This window comes from Athene cunicularia, assembly GCF_003259725.1.
Source record: "Athene cunicularia isolate RWA chromosome 1 unlocalized genomic scaffold, athCun1 chr1_part1, whole genome shotgun sequence".
Lineage (NCBI taxonomy): Eukaryota > Metazoa > Chordata > Aves > Strigiformes > Strigidae > Athene > Athene cunicularia.
Window position 1 is genome coordinate 55230071 of NW_020799091.1, and position 22593 is coordinate 55252663.

At 42.4% G+C, this 22593-nt stretch overlaps 1 protein-coding gene across 1 annotated transcript in view; it reads left to right on the forward strand.

The window, feature by feature from the left end:
• HS6ST3 (heparan sulfate 6-O-sulfotransferase 3) overlaps window positions 1-11829 on the forward strand; it is a 311063-nt gene extending 299234 nt beyond the window's left edge. The window contains exon 2 of the mRNA XM_026854492.1: window positions 9589-11829. Coding sequence (XP_026710293.1) covers window positions 9589-10294 — 706 coding nt within the window. The 3' untranslated portion in view covers window positions 10295-11829. The remainder of the gene's footprint in view (window positions 1-9588) is intronic.
• The last annotated feature ends 10764 nt before the right edge of the window (window positions 11830-22593 follow it).

Genomic DNA, 22593 nt, shown 5'->3' on the forward strand with positions numbered 1-22593 from the left:
GGGTAACTGAGCATCCTTAGCTCCTGCTACTGTGGTTTTTTCTTCACTGACAGTGAGGCTGAGTTTATCTACATGTTTAAATATAGATTTAGATGCCTAACTTTATGCTCTGTGTTTGAAAATTTATGCTTAAATCCTAAAGGCAACACACAGGAAAAACATATATTAGTTTAGAAAGCTCACATATATTCATATGCTATTCGTGTGCATTTTCTAAAATACCAGGATTAAAACCACAGGTAGCTACATAATTTCGTTAATCTAGGAGCTGTTCAAGATCCAGACTTGATAACTGTGAACAGAATTAATTCCTTTAGGGACATGTGGTTTCTGCCCTGTCCTCTCCAGTTTCTAGAGACTCTATATTGAACAAAGTATCATTGAAATAAATATTAATGAAGTTGCTCAATAATTCAGGATGTGCTACTTTGGAGTGTTATAGCCCTAGTTAAAATCATATACAAAAAACCCCAATCTCATAAAAGGCAAACCACATTCCCTGTACTCTGCCTGGGGTAGTCAGGAAAAAGCAAGAGAGAACAGGTATGATCTAGTTGGCGACTTGGTTCTGGTTTGATGTGTTTTCTGACAGGACTGTACATTTGGTGACAGAAGACTGTGCACTGTCACACAGAACGGCAAAACCCCTGGGGCAGGAAAGGACCTCAGGAGGTTTCTAGTCTAACTCCCTGCTCAGAGCAAGGTCACCACTGAGCGCAGATGGGGTTGCTCAGGGCTTTGTCCAATTGGGTCTTCAAAACCTCTAAGGATGGAGGCCACACAGCTTCTTTGGGCAAAGTCTTCCCATTGCTTAATTATTCTCATAATGAAAATTATTCTTCATGTATCCTCCCCTTTTTCAATTTATGACCCATTGTCTCTCATTATCCCATCATTGCACATCCGTGAAGAGCCTGGCTTCACCTTCTCACTGACCCTCTCTTAGGTCCTGGAAGGTTGCTGTTTGATCCCTACCTAACATCTTAGACATGTCTTTGAAATACTTCATTAAAATCTGCATCCTTACAAATTTATATTCTCATATGTCAAGAGGTCTCAGCAGTCCCAGTTTGCCTTTGCAGCAGTAGGTCCTGAGATCCATTTTCACTAATGATTTTGAAGGGCATGTGACAATGTGATATGTAGAAAATGTGAATATTATTTTAATGGCTATTCATTACTTTTTAAAAAGTAAAAAATCACAGGTCTTAACTCCAAAAGCCTACAGTGTTTTAAAAGAAAGTTGTCAGTTTGCATAGTCCCAGGCCAGTTGTCTTCATTCCTCAAGTATTTAAGAAAGAAAAAGTAATTAGAGTCTCCACAAATGTGTTTTTTACCATTGTTTGTGGTACAGATGTAGCACTGGATTTTGAAGGCCATCTTTTTTCTATATTATATAAATCTAAAACAGTGCTACATTTAAACAGCTTACCTAGTATCTCACTCTTCTCATATCCTTGCATCCCTCTACACCATTATTGAATTTGACCTAGCTTCATTTCAAGAAAAATTAGACTCTATGTGGAAGAATTCCTAATGTTGTACATGCAGCATTTGTGTCGCCACAGGTTCACTCTCTTTCTTCTACCCTTCGGGATTACCATAAATTGCTGCTGTTAAAAGTTGTTTGATGTCGGAGAGTGAGTGATTTCTAAAGACACTCTTGCTCTCTGTCATTCTTTAATCAGCTGTGGGACACTAATCTTCTGATCAACAGCCATGCAAAAAATAAAATAGTGCTGTAAAGCTTTCCCGAGACTTTTCTGATAGCTCAGAAAAGATATAATTTATTTTGATATTTCAGAGGATATTTAAATTTTTAAAACGGCTTGCAATTTCTAAACAGAAAAATCGTGACTTTTATACTGAATCCTAAAGCAACAGATTAATGTAAAAAAAACTGAAGTTAGTGACAGGGAATATCTCTGCTAACATGCAACAAAATGTGAGGTTTCCCATTTCCTAAGTGCTTCCCAGGGCCCAAACACCACATTTCACTTCACTGTAACATACTGTGTCATCACAGACAACTTCCTGAGCAACCACCTTCACTTCCCAGAACCAGGAAGATAATCCCAGCTGTCTGGCTCCAAGCCTTCCCCCCGCCTCAGTGATATGCTGATATATCAACAGGGACAACAAAATTATGGTAGACTGGTTTTCTAACTGCTGGTTTGGAGGTCTGTGTGAAATAAAGCAAAACCTATTTAAAACTTCTGTTTACATCGGAAGTGTTTCAGCTCTAAAAGCATGTTTAGATATCCTAACTGGTAGATACAGGTACAAAAAGTCATGAAATGGAGGTTCTCTGTATGTACTTCTCATTCATTACAAAATGTTATGTTACTGGTTAGTTTTTGAGGTTGGTCTGAAGTTTGTACTCTGTGAATACATCCATTCAGGCAGGGAATCTTTGACTGCAGGCATAGGGTTCACCTTACAGTTGCAGACACCTGTATATAGGTGCCTACAATGTCGATATCTCCAGGTTGGCAGGTATCTAAGCGCCTTTTGTGGTCAAGGTACATGGTGCAATGCCTTGGGAACCTCTAAGTGGTACTGCTCATGCTAGAGCTGGCACCTACCCAGGGCCAGCTGCATCCACTCCCTGGACACACACCACAGCCTGTGTTGAGCAGGTCCCCACTGGCTTCAGAGGCTGCTTAGGAGTGTATCTTATCTGTAGACCTCTGCATTTAGCTGTCTTATGCTGGAAGTAGTATCCGGTCCCTTCTCTGAGCAGGTATGTCCTAAAGATTAAGCTGCACTATATGTCACTGGGATAGCGAAGGGTATTTAACCAACAGAAACTTGTGGACAATTTGAAGATAGGAAACAGCGGCCAGTTTTTTTCTTTTTGAATACAGAGCCATGGGACAAAAATCTCAGAGGAAAAATGAGACATATCTAAAATTTTGTAATTTTATACCTCAATGTAAGTTGTTTTTTTTATTTAACTCTTCTGAAGTCAATGGCAAGTTCTCTATAATATGGAGTAAATGTCTACAGGACATTACAGACACTGTTTTATGTAAGCACAGTCATCCCAGTTAAAAACAGCAGAAGTGGTGGGTGCTCAGATCCCCTGAGAAAACAGCCAATTAAATGTTTTTCCTACATGCTGAATGGGTGATGGATGTGATGAGTGGATAAACATTGGCTTCTTCATGGTAACTGCTATTCTTTTGATAAAAGACTGAGTAAAAGATTCAGGAAACCAGGGCTCCATCACACATACCGGTTGCTTGGGAGGACAAACGCTGTATCTCTGAATGTGCCCCGCTTCCTTCTTCTTCTCCCAGGTTCATATGCTGAGCACGACATCATATGGTGTGGAATATCCCTTTGATCAGTTTAGAGTCAGCTGTCCCAGCTGTGTCCCCTCACAACTTCTTGTGCACCCCCAGCCTACTCACTGGTGGAGTGGGGTGAGAAGCAGAAAGGGCCCTGACTCTATGTAAGCACTGCTCAGCAATAACTAAAACATCCCTTTATTAGCAACACTGTTTTCAGCACAAATTCAAAACACAGCCCCATAATAGCTACTATGAAGAAAACTAACTCTACCCAAGCCAAAATTAGCACATTGTCTACCCCTTACTTCATACCATTTACATCATGCTCAGGTCCCACACTTATCAATACATCCTCATTAACCACAACCCCCCTTCCCATCCTTTGGTATAGTACACAGATATAATTTCGTTATTCTATGGACCACCCTTGTAATATGTCTTTAAAATGTCCACAAATGTCCACTGAGTTAATTCAGTCCGTGACTTTGGGCTCTATCTGTCATAACAGTCTTTCTAGCCAGGAGGGGTGGTGCGAAGTCTGCTCAGTCGGAAGAGCAAGATCTTTTACTGAAGTCTTTTGGGAAGAAATCCATGAAAACCTGAGAGGACAGCGAATAGTGTTAAGGTTACAAACTTTTGTAAAGGATGTCTTAGAAAACTATTCCCACCACAATAGTTTAGCATCCTGTGACAGATGCTAAGCTTAAGAAACCTATGTGCTGTTGCTACATCATCTTTGGTGATGCAGAAGTTTGTGGGCTAGCTAGAGTTTATTTGTCTGGCTTGATGGATAAGGTGTATGATGCTTCCTGCAGCCAGATGGACATGTTTATAGTTTGTTCACTGTTAAATAGCTTTTTCATTACAGTACTGGTTTTCTGAATAAGAAATATACAGTCAGTTGTTACCTTGGGCTGGTTATCTGTAAATTAAGCACTGCATAGATGCAGTGACATGCTGCACAATAATGCTGCTAGCCAGGAACTGATACATCTGCATTATGTTAAGATGACTTTGACCAGTTCCAATCAGCCCAACAATGTTTCCTTCCTTTCTGCCTCCCCCCACCATCCTTGTTGCATGCTGTTATTCCCTAATTGTTCATGTATTGTATTATCCTTATTTTTGTTTCATCTGTTTACCCTCTTCATCATTACCCATACTGAGGTTGGTGATTGATGGTTAACTCTGTTACTGCCTCTGAGAACTTGGGCTTCAGGATAAAACTGGGAAACATAAGGCTCTTGTTCACATCATGCAGATCCTTCTTAACCCTTTGTCTTGCCACAACCTCTGTTGTTAGCAGAAGTGTGCTGCCAGTCTGGCTTTTGCAGGGTATTTCAGACCTTCCCTTGGGAGCACACTCACTTCCAAGATTAAAACTTCTTGTCTCAACTAGGGTCATAAAATTGACCAGGGCTTTTATTTTTCCTGCTACCAGGAAGAACTAGAACGTGGATAGCTTTATGATACACCTGGGTTTTTCAGTCATTTTAATTCTTCTTTCTTCTCTCTGTTAGCATCTTCTGAAATATTCCCCAGTGGCTTTTTTTCTCTACCTCAAATATTCCTCCATTTCTGCATCAGCTGCTGTGTGCTGTTCTCTTTTCATGAATCTCGTTGCTCTCTGCATGTAAGGTCCTGCCTCGTGCTTTGAAAGAAGAGGGAATAACTTCTTTTTTTTCTCCTCTCTGAGCCTCTGGGAGTGCTGTATGAGCTGTCCTTGTGCTGGCTGCTCCACACGAGAGCAGGAGCAACAGAGAAGATGCCATTCATCCTTCTTCCCTGGGAGGCCCTACAGGATGGTTTTGTTCTCTATGTGCGGTGATCCTTCATGTATTTAGTAAATCTCACTCAGCTGGGACGTCTGTTCCATGGCGATAGAAGAGGCAAAAAAGCCCTGCTGTGGGTTCACCTCTGCTAATAGCAGCCTGCTCCTCTGAAATTAATTTCTAAACCAGACCAATACTATTGAAGGATTAATGTAAGATTAGAGTATTTATATTAAAATACCTTATAATGTGAAAGAAACACGTGTTCTTAGGCTATAACTAGAAGCTCATTTTAGCTGTTCTATTAATTAAAGGTTTTCTTTGCCCAATGGTAATAGAAAGACTGGATTTCATGCAAGTGAGACTAGAGCCTTCTGAATTCCCAAGTGCTTTTTAATTCTACTGTGAACAGTAGTGTGAAGCCCATGCTTCACACTGGTGTTTGTTTGGGCCCTTGTATGGATCATCAGGTCCTTGCTCTGACCATCATGGTGTTTAGCATCTGTCCAAAAATCAACTGTCTCATAGTGGTGACTTCTATAACCCATTAAATTTCAGTACATTATGCTCAAAAGCAGATTGTTTAATCTGGGGAAGTTGTATGAAGTTTCCCTTCAGGAGGCGCTAACATCGTGACTAGTGGCCTGATGTTGTTTGAAGTGTAATCTAAACTGTTCATACATGTCTACATGTTTATACAGACAGTCACAAAATATATCAGCAAATACACACTGTGCATTTACTGTGATTTTTCTTTCATTGACAACTGTAACTTATGGCCAAACTCCAAAGTAAATTTTTACTCACACACATCGATATAGATGATATGGATTTAGATATAGATATAATTTGTATGGGGTTTGATTATTTTGTAAAGATGTAAAACATCTTCTCAGTGATATGCCAGTGTATTCTGCTTGGCTAGCCTTTAGGCACTGAGGCTGTCTGTGACAGCACTTTGAATAATCAGTGATGGAAGTCCGTTGAAATGAAGCCAGTAAGTCTGTGATGAGTTTGCTTTGTCAAACAGGGTAACAGAAGTTATTACTTAATTATTTGCTGAGCATTTCTTACAGTGGGTAGCTGTGAAGTTTAACATAGCTGCATAAGCACAAGCATGGGTGACACATGGGCGTTACTTACACCAATGAGAACAAGTGCATGCCTGTATTCAGAGTGACTCAGGCATGTTCAAGTATATAGCTGACTTGATGCTTTTTTACTGACCAGTGGAGAAAGGAGAGACTGAAGGCCATCCCCAGTTTCATATTTTTATGAACTGCTTCTTGTCTTTATGAGGTGACGACTCAGCCATTCCTAGTGTGATTGAACACTGTATTAGGCACTGAGAGCTCTGAAATGCTGCTATATTTAATCCATAAATGTCAACATTTGAAAACAATTTCCTAAGATAATTTTTATAATTTTCCAACTGAAATGAGTGTGCACGACCTATGTATTTTTACTTGTGTCATTATTCTAGAGACATGACTTCCTTTTCCCTGAAAGAAAAATTTGCACCATGACTGCTAGGCAGCATCCACTGGTCCTAGCGTTGTAACGTGTTATCTGGACAGTGCCCAGGATCAGGTGGAAGAAATTTAAGGTCTTGCAGCCTCAGATTGGTTAAAGGGGTGATGGAGAGTCACTAACAGAAGGTTAAACAGAAAGTTGTTAACTGTGAATACAGCAGAGATGGCTTCACTCTTAGTTATTAGTGTCTGGGAAACTAAATATGTGTTAAGCTGCTGTTAAAGGTTGTCTGTTAGATGAAGAAGCCATTCAGTTGATAACACAAGAAGGCAACACTCTGAAAGATGCACAAACCAGAAGCAAATTAATCAGGATAGTATAAACAGATGCAGAAGTCAGGTAGTCACAAAGAGGAGCAGCAACAGCCCGGCAAAAGTTTCTCACCCAGTCTGCATAAGGGAAACTGCGGATGTTATCCAAAGACGTGCTGTTCTCATTTCCCTGCATTTGCTTTGTACTCCTGTTTATTGCACATCAAACACATTTACATATCCAGGGATGAAATGGAAATGATTGATGCAAAGGAGGTATTTTTGTTAATTGCTGTTGCTCTGAGTCATGCCTGACTGGGACTGCTGGAGATGGGTGAGGAAAGACAGAACTATTATTAGAGGTATAAATAATTGTCAAGAGTAACTTTTAAACCCATCTGTTACCACATATCAACATCCAAAATTATCCAAAGGGAGGGGCAGCAATACAAGGACTAAGCCAATGCCATGTCTCTGTCACTGTAGATGCTGGCAAATGCCTCTGAATCTTTGTCCTTTCTTTTTCATTTATGCTCCCTCAGAGCTTCAGTCACAACCCTTTCAGTCCCTGCTGGATGTTGCAACAACAGTGTCTTGCGCTGAGCTGATGGGTGTTTGAAAGTTGGGCTGCTTTATGTGCACAACACTAGTGAAACGTGTCCACTTTTTGTCCTCTTATTTGGAAAGCAGTTTTTAATGTGCTCTCATACATGAGAAGTAGAGCCAAGATGAGATGAACATCCAATCTGAGAAGGGAAAGCTGTGCTTGAAGTGCTTAAAGACAGTGCTTTTCAGAGTGGAACTGTACTGCAGAGCACACAGGAGGATTTTGGGTATTTCCTGCTCTGCAGGAATAGAAGAGGGATTTTAGAAATACCTGTCTGTGAAAGGTTGTGTGATCCTTGGGTTCACTGTTGTTGTGGGCTGTGTAAGCAACTGAAGTGGATCAAAACAGCTGAAGTGCAGTTTGGCCATGTGTGAGCAGCAGCCAGAGACCCCAAGCTCCAAATTATTTTGGGAATATCACCCTTCAGAGTATCATCTGATGCTAACACAAATCATGGCTTCCAATGCAAGTGATAATGAAATCCATGGCACTCCCTAGTTTATATCCTTCCACCTGTAAGCCTTCTGCTGTGAAATAATTCTTGAAACAGCTGTTTCCGTTAGATAGTAGTTCAAGAAATGACCCTGCAGCAGAACATAGTAGTAGTTTGTAGTTTGGCCTCATAACTTTATTCCAGCAAATACATTATAGATCCTGTAGGTGGAGAACTCAGAATGAATAAGGAGAAAGCATTCAGCCTTGTTTCCTCTTGCTTTATCTGCACTGGGGAATATATCTGCATTTTTAGGAATATGTGGGGGAATACCTATTTTTATGACAAACCTGAGGTATATGGAGAAGTTATGAAAAATCTGTAGTAGCAGAAAATGGGCAATATCTGAAAAAGAAGGGTTATTGTCTTGGAGATTGTTAACAATTTTGCGATTTTTCATTTAACTGGAGTTAGCCCTTGTATGAGATGGCCCTCATAAAGTGTTAGTTTGTTCACAAGGTAACTTGTCTTCCTCAAGCTTGCCCCTTCTCTAGGCTCAAGAAAGATTACTGAGATCAGACTTTTCTTAAGAAATCTTAGGACTCATGATTTATTAATGTATTGTTTGCAGTCAGATGAGTCATGCAAACTCACAAGCCTATTTTTGTACCAGACTGTGTGTTATTTTTAGTAATGAATCTTCTGCTGGTTATTCTAGCTGACAGAAACCATAAGTATTTTGGTTTTGCTTTATCTTTATGTTATCACCCTGTAATTCAGGTGAGTTGTTATTGAATAAAACATTTCTCAGTAAAAAACCTCAATCTGTGAAAGCCTGCTTGAAGCATACTCCATTGCAGTTCATTTCAGATTTCCATAAATAGATGTGCAAACTGAATTCAATAGCTAGAAGATGAACTGACAATATGAGTTCTGCAGTTATTTGCTCTATTTCAAATCAATATTTCTTGGTGTCTTTTTTGTATTTGTGATGGATGAGGTTGAATAATGATAATCTTTATATCAACAAATGCTTTTGTACTACACGATTATAACTAATTTGTCAAGCACTTGTCTAAAATTAAGTCATATGAATTGATTTTGGGTCTCTCATTATCTTCACACCAACCCGTTTAATAATAGTGTTCTTCTTGAGTAGGTGGCTCATGCCAGTCTTCCACGTGGTGTTATTTTTAGCACTTGCAGCATCCCCATGAAATTGCTTGTGCTTCTCTTATATTCTGACCGAGCGCTATATGGATTATCATCTTGTACATCTTGTGAGACATGCATGTCTCAGTTTGGAAGAGAAGTGGCAAGATTATATAAATCTCCTTTCTCACTGTTTCTGATATGACTGAGGACAGCTTTTCAAAGTAGAGGGGAGTACACTCCAGTTAATTGGCTTCTACATGAAGTAACTACCGCTGAACAGCTGATAGGTCAAAGTCATCCCATTTCTCTGATAGCTGCTTATTTCCTTTCATCTCTCTCTTTCTCCCAATTTACATTGTATTTTATTCACATCATTTATGAAGCTTTAAACTTTTTACTGTCTCTGAAGTACTCATTTAAAGTGCCTACATTACACTGGAAAAAGTGAAGGGGGTGGTGGCGGTGACTGGTAATCATTTTATTGGAGAATAAAAATTGAAATCCACCAAATCTTAAAACTGTGTTTAATGATATGTTTCAGGAACTTCTATTACATCACAATGCTGAGGGATCCAGTGTCACGGTACTTGAGTGAATGGAAGCATGTCCAGAGGGGTGCAACATGGAAAACTTCCCTTCATATGTGCGATGGAAGAAGCCCAACACCAGATGAACTGCCTACCTGTTACGAAGGAGACGACTGGTCTGGAGTCAGCTTGCAGGAATTCATGGACTGCAGCTACAACTTGGCCAACAACCGTCAGGTGCGCATGCTGGCAGACCTCAGCCTGGTGGGATGCTACAACTTGACTTTTATGAATGAGAGTGAAAGAAATATGATTCTTCTCCAAAGCGCCAAGAACAATCTGAAAAATATGGCCTTCTTCGGACTCACAGAATTTCAGAGGAAAACGCAGTATCTCTTTGAGAGGACATTCAACCTGAAATTCATTTCCCCATTCACCCAATTCAATGTTACACGGGCCTCCAATGTGGACATTGGTGAGGATGTGCGGCAACGGATAGAGGAGCTGAATTTCTTGGATGTGCAGCTGTATGAATACGCGAGGGACCTGTTCCTACAGCGCTTCCAGTACTCCAAGCAAGAGGAACATCAGAAGAACCGGTTAAAGAGGAGAGAGGAGCGGCGGCTGCTGCGGGAGCAGAGAGCTCACCAGTGGCCAAGGGAAGAGGCAGCAGAAGTAGCTGTTACTGAAGATTATAATAGTCAGGTTGCAAGGTGGTGATGTTCCTTCGTCTTGACTAACTGATGAGAGGATCAGAGAGTTTGTGCAATTTGACTACCTGGGAATTAGCCAAGGAAGGCCTACTGCTTTGGTAAATGAGACCACATCTAACAACTACCCCTCCTTCTCTGAGTTTTTCCTGGTTTCTGCCAGTGAGGAGAATGTATTTTTTTCTCAATAGGCATTGATTAGTGTTACTAAATGGCAGTAGAATAGATTGCTGTCCAAAAAGACTTTCGTCAAAGCGCTAAGCTATGAAGATGGGTTGAAGAGTGATCTATATATATCCTTTGCATTAACAAATGTACCCTATACAACCGAGCTACCAAAACTTGTGCAAACATGAATGAAAAATCAGGAAAAAAACCCTGGTTTGGTTTCTCTGTGGCATGAGAGCTGGTTTACTTCATACTGTCTTTTGCAACTGTAGTGCATAGCTTTCTAGTGAATGAAATGGAGGAAAGCACATTGCCCTTCAAACTTCTACGTGCCGTGTTTTGATTAAGGGAAGAATTTCCTGAGGTGATTAAAAAAGACTTAGGAAATGTAGCTTTGGAGCATCACTTGTTCTCTTCTACTAGCCAGCAATCAGAGGTGATTTATAAATGAAGTGATGAAGGGGTTAGCTTATTTCTCTGCAGATGTTGAGAGTACTGAACCCAGACAGGTAGCAGCCATCTTGCTGAGTGCGTGTGGCAAAGGGAAAGCCTTGAGAAATGAGGTCCACGGCAGCAGCTGGGCACATGTCGTGGAGATTATCTGGCTGGAGGCAATAAAATCAGCCTTCACATTCACAAAAAGGTGAAGAGGGGCCAAGTAAACTTATGGGGAAGAGGAAAGAGAGCAGGAAAAGCTTAAATATTAGTGTGACATTTTCCAGATTTGCTGTAAAAGCCTGGAGATATATTGTCTGTGAAGGTAGGCAGGTTTATGATATTGTCTGTTAAAATACATTGATGCCAAGTGAATACAATTTAAATTGGTTTTCTCTTTAACCACAGTAGTGTCTAGAAAAAAAATCAGCATTCATTTTTATAGGATACATAATGGATATGTGGAAAGCCTTGATATTTATTATTCTGTATGAAGATTCTTTGTAAATTTATTGTTTTCATGATGAGAGATCTGTATCTGTTTTTCTTCCTTGTCTAGAAAAAGATTCAATTCTTCCTCTACATACTACATTCTTGTGGCTAAACTGCATCTATTTATTCCAAGATTTTATGTTGTTCCATTCGTAATAGTGAAATTTTAAAAAGAGGGTCCTGTGCACCATAGATCTTTTGAAAGAGTTTTTTTCCTTCTTCTTCTTCTAGAATAAATGTAAAGCATTAGGAGGAAATTTCTCTAAGTGCCTCAACATGGCTGCTAAATCGAGATGCTGAAAGTATATTATTGCATGCATGAATGGCTTTTACCTTACAGATTTGCTAATTAGAAATACCAGAGTACCTGATGTGGATGCACATTTCTCATTTATTTTCAAAATTCAAGGGTTTTATCCAGTTGATTTAAAAAAAAAAAAAAAAAAAGAGGCTGAATTTGAATATTTGTCCCTTCATTTTCAAGTCTTTTTTTATTTAGTGCATGCTGTATCTTCTTTTCTTCCAACAATGCTATTGCTACTTATCTATGCACAATATCAAAAATATGTTCTAATGATCCTGTTGAGAGTTAATGCATACAATTATACATTAAACGTGGAATATCATAACGGCTATTAAGAAGAGAAGAGGGCTACCAGGATGATGCCTCATTATCCATGTAGTTTATTAGCAATATGCTGCTTTATGCCTGATTGTCAGTGTGTGACTTTTGGGGTGAGTAGCAGTGGTTTTTGGTCCCTAATAGCTGTTCGACTGGTGGATCATTTGCATCTCCTCCCATCTCCAAGTTTAGAATGGAAAACGCAAGACTGCAAATTGTTATTCTTCTTCCTGAGCATGGTATGTCTGCCTTAGAGAAGAGTGAGGAGCTCTCTAGACGCCCTGGACAGTACTGCTTGGATCCCCATCGCCTGGAAGAGACAGTCAGACACCTCACTTGTGTATGGACACCTGCCTTCAGAGATTTAAATTGAAATGTTTACAGCCTAGGACTGAAGCTTGCTCTGGGTGTACTGGCTGCAGGACAGCGAGGCCACGAAGAGCTAAGCCTGATCATTATTATTGCACCTTTAGCACAGTACAGGTAATTCACAGTGCTCTGACGTCTTACCCACTGGCACTGGGGTTTCAGGCTGGGCTGGCCCTGGCCCTGTGGAGGGAAGGAGCTTTCTGGCTGGTGATGCAGGGATGATGGGGAGCTGTTGCATCTCCCCATTCCTGGGCCCGTTGCTGCATCTTGCTGCATACACCACAACAAGAGAGGGGAAGGATGCCTTTGGCACCTAATATTCTATGTCCAGGGTTTGCAGGTGTGCTCCTTGTTTCCATGAACACAGGGGGCTATCTATGGGTGCTGGGGGGACCCCAAAGTCCCCCCTGGCAAAGGCAGAGACAAGGTGGGCAGTGGTGTGTGAGGTGTGTGGTAGAGGCAGGGCTGGCAGGCAGGGCATGGGGGCTTGGCAAGAGGCAGGGCTGCGCAGGAGAGAAGCCAGCCACGTGGGAGGGAAGATGCAAGGCCAAATTCACATTAAGGAAGAAGACAGTAGAGGAAGTAGAATCAGTCCCAGACCATCTTTTGTTGTAAAGCATCCCTTCTTTTTCCTCTTAAGCACAAAAAAGGGGTCTTCTTCCTCACGTCCCTGCCACTTTCCCCAGCAGGCCACCTCTGTGTGCCACTCACTCTAATGGGGGACTCGTTTTTCATTTAGAAAATGTAGTGCTGTCTTTTGGGGGGAGAGGAGACAGAGCTCAGAAATGGTTCCCTGGAGCCTCACCAGTGATGGTTAAGTATCAGTTTCAGCTGTCTAAGTACACCAACCATTTTCCAGACTATTCCTTCTGCCTGACACAAAACAAAGCCTAATGAGGAAAATCGAAGCAGTCTTTGGGCAGTTTACATTAACTTTAATAGTTTGACAATACCTTAATGCCGTCCCAAACCTTTTCCTCAGTCATCTCCCAGGAGGACAAGATTTGGGTCCTGAAGAGCTGTTATTGTGCTGTAGCATCTATGTTATAGGGATTTGCCTTAACGCTTGGGATTTAGTTAAAAATGAAGTTGTTTTATTGGTTGGTTTTTGTGGTTTGGTGTGGTTTTTTTTTGTTTTTGGTGGTTTTTTTGTTTGTTTGTTTGTTTTGTTTGTTTGTTTTTTATTTTTCCTTGGAGCCCATATAGATAACCCTGATTGTGAAGGAGTAGTTTCAGGGGGGCAGCTGGGATCTTGTCCAGACCCGCTGGGACTGAAGGACCCAGCACCTCCTTCCCCAGCTCCAGCAGCAGATCCAGCAAACTCACTGTCCCAACAATACTGTTTTTCTTAGCAGAACTTCCTGGCACATGACAAATAAAGCAGTTCAGAAATACTTCCAGGCTTACTTCTAAGACACAGGCTTGCAGCTTTTCTCATCCTGGGCGCTGCACCTGAAATGTAATGCAAAAGCAAAATAAAGGCCCTGGTTCATATCTCTGTTATCCCAGGTTCTCTGACAGCACGGACTTACTGTAATTACACAGGCTCATATAAGATCAGAGCATAGCATGTTTCTTTCAAAACCTTCATAAGCAACAATGCTATAGGATTTCTGTCCATCTTCCTGGCATTATTTTGTTGCTTAAACAAGGCAGTTTGGCTTCTGCTGCTGTGGTGCTGAAATAGATCTCATTCTTTTGTAATGGAGATGTACTTGCTAATCTCTCCAATCACATCCTCAGCACTAGCTGCCTTCTCCAGTAATACTTCACTGTAGGCTTGGAGCAGATAGAGAAACATGCTGTGTGTGTCATTAAAACTTGTTCCTGGTAGTTCAGTGTCTAGTCAAAAAACTCAACCTAGTGCCTATGGGCTATACTTTATTAGGAAATGAAAATTTGTCCCCTCTTCCCCGCTCATCAGCGCTAATAAAAAGCTTTTTCACCATGGGGAAAGAAAAAAAAATATCACCATTTCTGATGTTGGGCGTTCTTTACTGCAGTTGTGTTAATGAGACTGCAATTCTACTATACGTACTTATTTGCAGTTCACTAAAGACAGAAGTACAGAACAAAAAAGTGGTGGAAGTCAGATTCAGAGCCAAACTTCTTAACTGCAACATATCCATTCAACCAATGCAAATGGCAGGTCACATCACCTTTGCATCTGGAGATATTTTAGATTTGAGGTCCGCTGCTGAACTGAGAGGTTTCTCAAATTGCCCTTCTTGTTAACACATGCTTCCTTCTGCACTAGTGGTTTTTTGTTTCTCACCTGCAGTCTTATATCAGTTATGAGCACAAGTGTTATAAAACTTACGTCACTGACACTTTTTTTCCCTTCTGTTGCTGTTCCTCTGATATATGTGGAATTACTGGGTTTTTTTGCCTGGGATAAGGAATATCTTCTTTCCAGCCTGGTGGAGACTATCCTGTACAAGATGAACAATCACAGTAAAATCATTCTGCTGGAGCAGATTGCTGTACCTCCCTATATGTGGCAGAAGCATACTTGGAAAAGGTACCCAGTTTGCACTGACACACTTCCTTCAGTTTGGTTCTTATAATACTTTCTTTCTTGATATTTTGTGGAAGGAAATGAGTTCCATAGCCTACAACATCCTTGGCTTTCTTCTTGGCCATATCACTAGCTCTGTGATTTCAAATAAATGTTGAAAGTTAAGAAAATAAAAATCAAGAGTTCCCATCAGTTGCCATATTTGAGATGAAAGGGTAAATTAATAGGCTGTAAATTACTTCATTCTTTAGGAATTTTCCTTCTGTTTATGTGCAATAATGTGTGTGAACTCTGCTACTAAGAGATTGTATTGTGAGTAACCATATCTACTTTTATTCCTATTTACAAGATAGTTTGTAGACCTAGGGATTTTCATTGATGTAAAGCACAATTTAATGAATTATTTAATGTGTTTAACCATTGTGATGTCAAAAGCAATTGTTTTCCTATATTTATTTGTTGGTGGTTTTCTGTAAGATGATGTTCATTAAGAAATCTGTTAAAAATGAAGAAATTTTGTTGGATATTGTTGGGTCCATGAATTACTTATGAGCAACAAATAAACATTGTTTGCGTTTTTGAAACACTAAAAGTTCCATCTTATCTACATAGCTATAAAAAATTATTACAAATACTTGTTGGACCATTTTCAAGCATTAATAAAGATCGACCATGATCATAATTATGTTTGTTTAACAAAACGTACATGGAGGAAAATGATATAACTTACTATTTATTTACGTTGGGGCCCAATACTGAATCTTTTAATTCCAATTGACTTTGATAGACTTTATCTCAGATTGAATTAAGACAGGAGAGCCAAGACCTGAATAGTCACCAGCACTACTCCAAGTGACCCCAGTGTCAGAATTACCATACTTGGACTGAGTTAAGATTTAAGTATGCAAATAATGGTAATGAATTCATTAGACTTCATTTCTACTCCAGCATCACTGAGGACCAGTCCGAACTGTCAGGATAATCTCATAAGCTTTTGCAGGGAAGGATGAGAGGCTGCAGTCTGTTGCCTCACTGTTAGCATCATATTTGTGTTGTTATATCTTCTGAGGGCGCATGGACCTTGGGAGGAGCTGATTGCATGTTCAGCCATACTATTTCATGTAAGTGTGTGATACAGTGAACTAGGACTGAGATGGGAGTATGGAGGAGCACAAAGAGACTTAAGTAAGGAGGAAACACTGACCTCTCTTTTACAGAGTAACTGAAGCCCTTTAATAGATCTGATCCTTCCAAGAGTAGTCTAGGTCCCTGTTTGATGACTATTTTATCAGATCAAAACTTTTTCAGATTTCTCAGTTTTCCCAACAACAAGCCTTTCAGTCATGCCACACCCCTGGAGATGAGTCTGGTTAAAAGAGAAGGCCATACTGTGGCAATTTAGGATATAATGACCATGACCAACCCCTTTTTAATCAAAGTTGACTGACCTCTACTAAATGCCATGGAAAGCTATATTAAGGGTAAAAAAAAAAATAGTCTGCATGAGAAATTTTTCTTGGGACACAACAAAGACAACATTAAATGAAGGTAGCAGAAGAGAGGAAGATCTCAAAAGTTCTGGTTAGTTTTGTTCTCTTAATTTTTCTTCATAGCACCTTAGACACACTTAGACACACACAAGTCAATGGAGTAGGATGGGATCCACCCAAGCATACTGAGGGAGACAGTGGAAGTTCTCACCAAGCTACTTTCCATCATTTATCAGCAGTCCTGGCTAACTGGGGATGTCCCAGTTGACTGGGTGAGGTCCATCTACAAGAAGGGCTGGAAGGAGGATCCAGGGGACTACAGGCCTGTCAGCCTGACCTTGTTACTGAGGAATGTTATGAAACAGATCATCCTGAGTGCCATCTGTATTGAGTTTGTGCGGTGGGGTTTTGGTAAGTGGGGGAAGCGGCTCCAGGGGTGGTTCCTGTGCAAAGCTTCTGGAAGCTCCCCCAGCTCCCAAGTCAGACCCACCTCTGGCCAAGCCCAAGCCCATCAGTGATGGTGGCTGCGCCTCTGTGATAACATATTTAAGAAGGGGAACCTGGAGAGGAGGAGTTGTGAGGGAAACACCTCTGCAAACACTGAGGTCAGCTAAAGAAAGGACGAGGAGGGAGGGGGAGGTGCACCAGAGCAGTGACCCCCCCGCAGCCCATGGTGAGAGGTCAGGCTGTGCCCCTGCAGCCCATGGAGGTCACCGCTGGAGCAGATGCCCCCTGCAGCCCGCGGAGGACCCACGCTGGAGCAGGTGGCTGGGCCTCAAGAAGACCAGGACTCTGAGGGAAGCCCCCGCTGGAGCAGGCTGATGCTGGGAGGACTGCAGCCCCCAGGAGGAACCCATGTGGGAGCAGTTTGTAGCCCATGGGAAGGACTCACACTGGAGAATTCATGGAGGACTGTATCCCATGGGAGGGACCTCATGCTGGGTCAGGAGAAGAGTGTGAGGAGTCCTCCCCCTGAGGAGGGAGGAGCAGCAGAAACAACAGGTGATGAACTGGCCATAGCACCCATCCTCTGCCTCACTGCTCTGCTTGTGGGGAGGAGGTAGAGAAATCAGGGTCAAAGCTGAGCCCGGGAAGAAGGGAGGGGTGGGGAGAAGGTGGTTTTTTTAAGATGTGGTTCTATTTCTCACTGCCCTACTCTGTTTTGATTGGTAAATTAGTAATGATGGTGGTGTTTAAATTAAATTTATGGGATTTTTTTCCCAAATTGACTCTGTCTTTTGCCTGTGACAATTGGTGTGTGAGCTGTCCCTGTGTTTGTCTTGGTCCTCAAGCCTTTTGTTATATTTTGTCCTCTCTATCCCACGAAGGGGGAGAAGTGAGAGAGTGGCCATGTGGTACTCTGGACTTAAACCGTGACAGCATCAAGTGGCACATACAGGACAGGCTGGTGATCAGGCCCAGTCAGCATAAGTTTATGAGAGGCAGGTCCTGATTGACAAATCTGATCTCTTTCTATGACAAGGTGAACTGCTTAGTGGATGAGGACCTGCTATGGATGTTTTCTATCTGGACATTAGTAAAGCCTTTGACATTATTTCCCACATAGTTCTCCTGGAGAAACTGGCTGCTCATGGCTTGGATGGGCATACTCTTTGCTGAGTAAAATACTGGCTGGATGGCCGGGCCCAAAGAGTGGTGGTGAATGGAGTTAAATCCAGTTGGTGGACGGTCACAAGTGGTGTCCCCCAGGGTTCAGTATTGGGGACAATTCTGTTTAATATCTTTATCAATGACCTGGATGAATGGATCAAGTGCACCCTCAGTAAGTTTGCAGATGGCACCAAGTTGGGTGTTGATCTGTTGAGTGTAGAAAGGCTCTACAGAGGGATCTGGACAGGCTGGAGCGATGGGCCAAGGTCAGTTGTATAAAGTTCAATAAGATTCAGTGCCAGGTCCTGCACTTGGTCATAAGAACCCCATGCAACACTACAGGCTTGGCGAAGAGTGGCTGGAGAGCTGCCTGACAGAAAAGAACCTAAGGGTGTTAGTCAACAGCCACCTGACTTATGAGCTGTCAGTGTGCCCAGGGGGCCAAGAAAGCCAATGGCATCCTGGCTTGTGTCAGCAATAGCATGTCCAGCAGGGACAGGCCAGCAGGACTCGGCACTGGTGAGGCCGCCCCTCGATTCCTGTGTTCAGTTTTGGGCCCCTCACTACAAAAAGGACATTGAATGACTCGAGCGTGTCCAGAGAAGGGCAACGAAGCTGGTGCAGGGTCTGGAGCACAGGTCGTACGGGGAGCGGCTGAGGGAACTGGGGGTGTTTAGTCTGGAGAAGAGGAGGCTGAGGGGAGACCTCATCGCCCTCTACAGCTACCTGAAAGGAGGGTGCAGAGAGCTGGGGATGAGTCTCTTTAACCAAGTAATAAGTGACAGGACAAGAAGGAATGGCCTCAAGTTGTGCCAGGGAAGGTTTAGACTGGATATTAGGAAGCATTTCTTTACAGAACGGGTTGTTAGGTGTTGGAATGGGCTGCCCAGGGATGTGATGGAGTCCCCATCCCTGGAGGTGTTTTAAGAGTCGGGTTGACATAGCACTGAAGGATCTGGTGTATTTGGGAACTGTCAGTGTCAGGTTAATGTTTGGACTGGATGTTCTTCAAGGTCTTTACCAACCTAGACAATTCTGTGATTCTGTGACTTTGTAATACCCAGATTTCTCTAGATTGTGGTGGTAGTATCTCATTGCTTGCTTGATTGCTGCTGTAAAACAAGCTTAGTTCCTGGGAGACATATGCCAGCATCTGGAAACTCATACTGTTGTTTGAAACCAAACCCCCAGAAGCTGATGGCTGAGTGAGTGGGCATGAAGGCTGGATCCTGACATTGAAGGCCAGATGGCATGGGCAGTTCTTATTACTGGGGAGCAATCGGGCTGCTAAACAGAATATTTTATGGTGCCCTGAGGTTGCCCACCTGACCTTCAGCTCTGGCTCCAGAAGGGTTCAGATCTCAGTATAGATGCTTTGTCATATGTGTAAACCCTGTGTAGATGTCTCAAATACCTGCAGATCTCCAACCAACAGTCTCTCTCCTCAAGACTTATGGTTAGGAGCACAAATAGCTCTCACAGTTTTTGTAGCATTTGAGGGCATCACTTGAGACAATCTGCAAGCTAAGAGTTCGTCATCATCACCAGCTGGGAGCACAAAATTAAATGTGATGTAGGGCAGTGTGAGTGATGGAGGAGCAAAATGAATGTTGTTACATTTCTGGGTCCTGCACTGTAGTGAAATCAGTTAGAAAGCAGGGGCAGAAAGATGGTAAATTAAATAAATGTCTGCATTGCTGTCTAGCAAAGGGAGAAATGCATTTTGCCACCAGAAGACAGTTAATTTTTTTCCACATTGCTGTTAAATATTACTGTCTAGCAAAAGGAAAAATGCATTTTGCCACCAGAAGACAGATAATTTTTTTCCACAATCATGGTCATTTATGTCAATGAGTGCACGGAGCTCTGCCTGAGGATGGATGAGCAGCTGATTGAGAGCTTATGGTTCAGGATTAAAGGGAGGGCAGATGACATTATAGTGGGGTCCGCTATAGACCACCCAACTAGGAAGACTGAGCAGATGAGGTCCTCTATAGACAGACAGGAGCAGCCTCACATTCTCAAGCCCTGGTCTTCATCAGGGACTTCAGCCACCCTGGTATCTGCTGGAGGATCAACACAGCAGGCATAAGCAATCCAGAAGGTTGCTGATGATAACTTCCTTCTCCAAGTGACAGAGGAGCCAATGAGAAGAGGTGGACCTTGTCTCACCAACAAGGAAGATCTTGTGGGGAATGTGAAGCTTAAAGGCAGCCTTGGCTGCAGTGGCCATGAAATGGTAGAGTTCAAGATCCTAAGGCTACAGGGAGAGCACACAGCAAGCTCACTACCCTGAAGTTCAGGAGAGCAGACTTTGGCCTCCTCAGAGATCTGCTTGGCAGAGTAGTATGGGATAAAGCCCTGGAGGGAAGAGGGGCCCAAGAAAGCTGGTTAATATTCAGGCATCACCTTCTCCAAGCTGTGTGGTGCGGTCAACATGCTGGAGGGAAGGGATGTGCCATCCAGAGGGACCTGGACAGGCTGGAGAGGTGGGACCATGCAAACCTCAGGGAGTTCAACAAGGCCAAGCGAGAGCAGCCCTACAGAGAAGGACTCGGGGGTATTAATGGATAAAAAACTGACTATGATCCAGCAATGTGCACTCGCAACCCAAAAAGCCAACCATATCCTGGGCTGCATCAAGAGGAGTGTGGCCAGCAGATCAAGGGAGGTGATTCTCCCCCTTTACTCTGCTCTTGTGAGAATCCACCTGGAGTGCTGTGCCCAGTTCTGGGAACGCCAGTGTAAGAAGGACATGGATCTGCTTGAGCAGGTCCAGAGAAGGGCATGAAGATGAGCACCTGGAGCACCTCCCCTGTGAGGACAGGCTGAGAGAGTTGGGGTTGGTCAGCCTGGAGAAAACTCCAGGGAGACCTCATAGCCGCCTTCCAGTACTTAATGGGGGCTACAGGAAAGATGGGGAGGGACTCTTTAACAGGGAGGGTAGTGATAGGATGAGGAGTAAGGGTTTTAAACTAAAAGAGGATAGATTTAGATTAGATATAATGAAGAAATTCATTACCTTGAGGGTGGTGAGACAGTGGCACAGGTTGCCCAGAGAAGCTGTGGCTGCCCCCTCCCTGGCAATGTTCCAGGCCAGGTTGGACGGGGCTTGGAGCAACCTGGTCTAGTGGAAGGTGTCCCTGCCCATGGCAGGGGGGTGGAACTAGATGATATTCAGGGTTCCTTCTAACCCAAACTATCCTATGATTCTATGATTTTATGATTATATGGTTCTATGATATGGTTACATTTCAAGAAATACATCAGAAAATTGTACTGTAATGTGCAGTTTATGCCACAGTTCAAAACAGGAGTGAGACTCAGCACTGCTGGACTGTATTATATATATGTTGTAGAAAGGCTCTGATTTTTAAGATTTCATTCATTTATTTGTATTTTACTTGCAGAGGCTATACAAGGTGTGACACCTTTCAGCATTTCCTAAATTTGTGAATATGCCCCTACAATTCTGAATATAACATGTGAGATTAGACAATATGGAGGTAAGTCAGTGACTTATAAAACTGTCCTGTAAAAGCCCAGAGCGCTGAAAACGTGTATTTATGAGAATAAGGCCTGTCCTACTCAGACAAAGGGGCTACTGCAGGAGTTTGTCCACTGGGTAAGCCGCTCACCACTTCCCTGTGAAACATAAGTAGAGGTCAGCTGGCAGCCAACCTCCTCATGCAACCCCTGGGGATCTCTTTACAGGCAATGGGGGCAAATGCACTTTCAGGGCCTGAAGATCTCGTCTGCTTTAAGCATTTACAACGGCGTAAGAAGATTCTCATCCCAGAAATGTCTCATTCCCCTTTCTGTTCATAAACAGGGGGAAACAATCCTTGAATGTACTTTAGAAGGTAAATCCTCAGCCATGAAAGAGGATGAGGGGGCAACACTTCACTTTTGGAAAGACTGCACTGGAAATGGAAGTAAAACTTCCAAGTAGATGGGTCTAGATACATTTAAAGATTCAACGAAGACTAGAGGGAGAGAATTAAGGACTGAATGAGCTGATCAGGAGATCCTCTGTACAAAGATGATGATCGAAACCACTGTAATCAGTGAGGTAGCAAAGAAATAGGAGACAAGTGGAGGGGTGTGCAAGCATCAGACAGCCAAAGAGCACCCACTGCAAAAGGCAAGTGTGGATGTGAAGATCCCCTGAAAAATCTACCTGGTTATGCAAATTTCAAGGAAATAATTGGCAGTCAATTTTGGTGGACTTCTGTCTTACTCAGAAAACTTTATACTGAGTATTTAATGTATCCTCAGGCCCATCACTTAGAGGCAGGGTCTGCAAGGTCATATGAGACAACCTGTGCTCTGCCAAAAGCAAGCAAGGTCACCCAGCAGTCCCTCTGGGATTTCACTTCCATGGTGTGACATCCGAGTGACAAAACAAGAACTCCTCTATTGCCACACAGAGGCCAAGTGATCTCTCCCTTTGTCTATGTCAAGTTTAGCATCAGGTTTGCTGCTTCAACTCTGAGACTGGAAATCTGGGACTGGTGATGTTTATGCTAAGCAGTGATGACAGTGTCACAGGCATGGAAATGAAAATGTTTCTGACTAAAAGGTTGCAGGAATATGCAATCTAA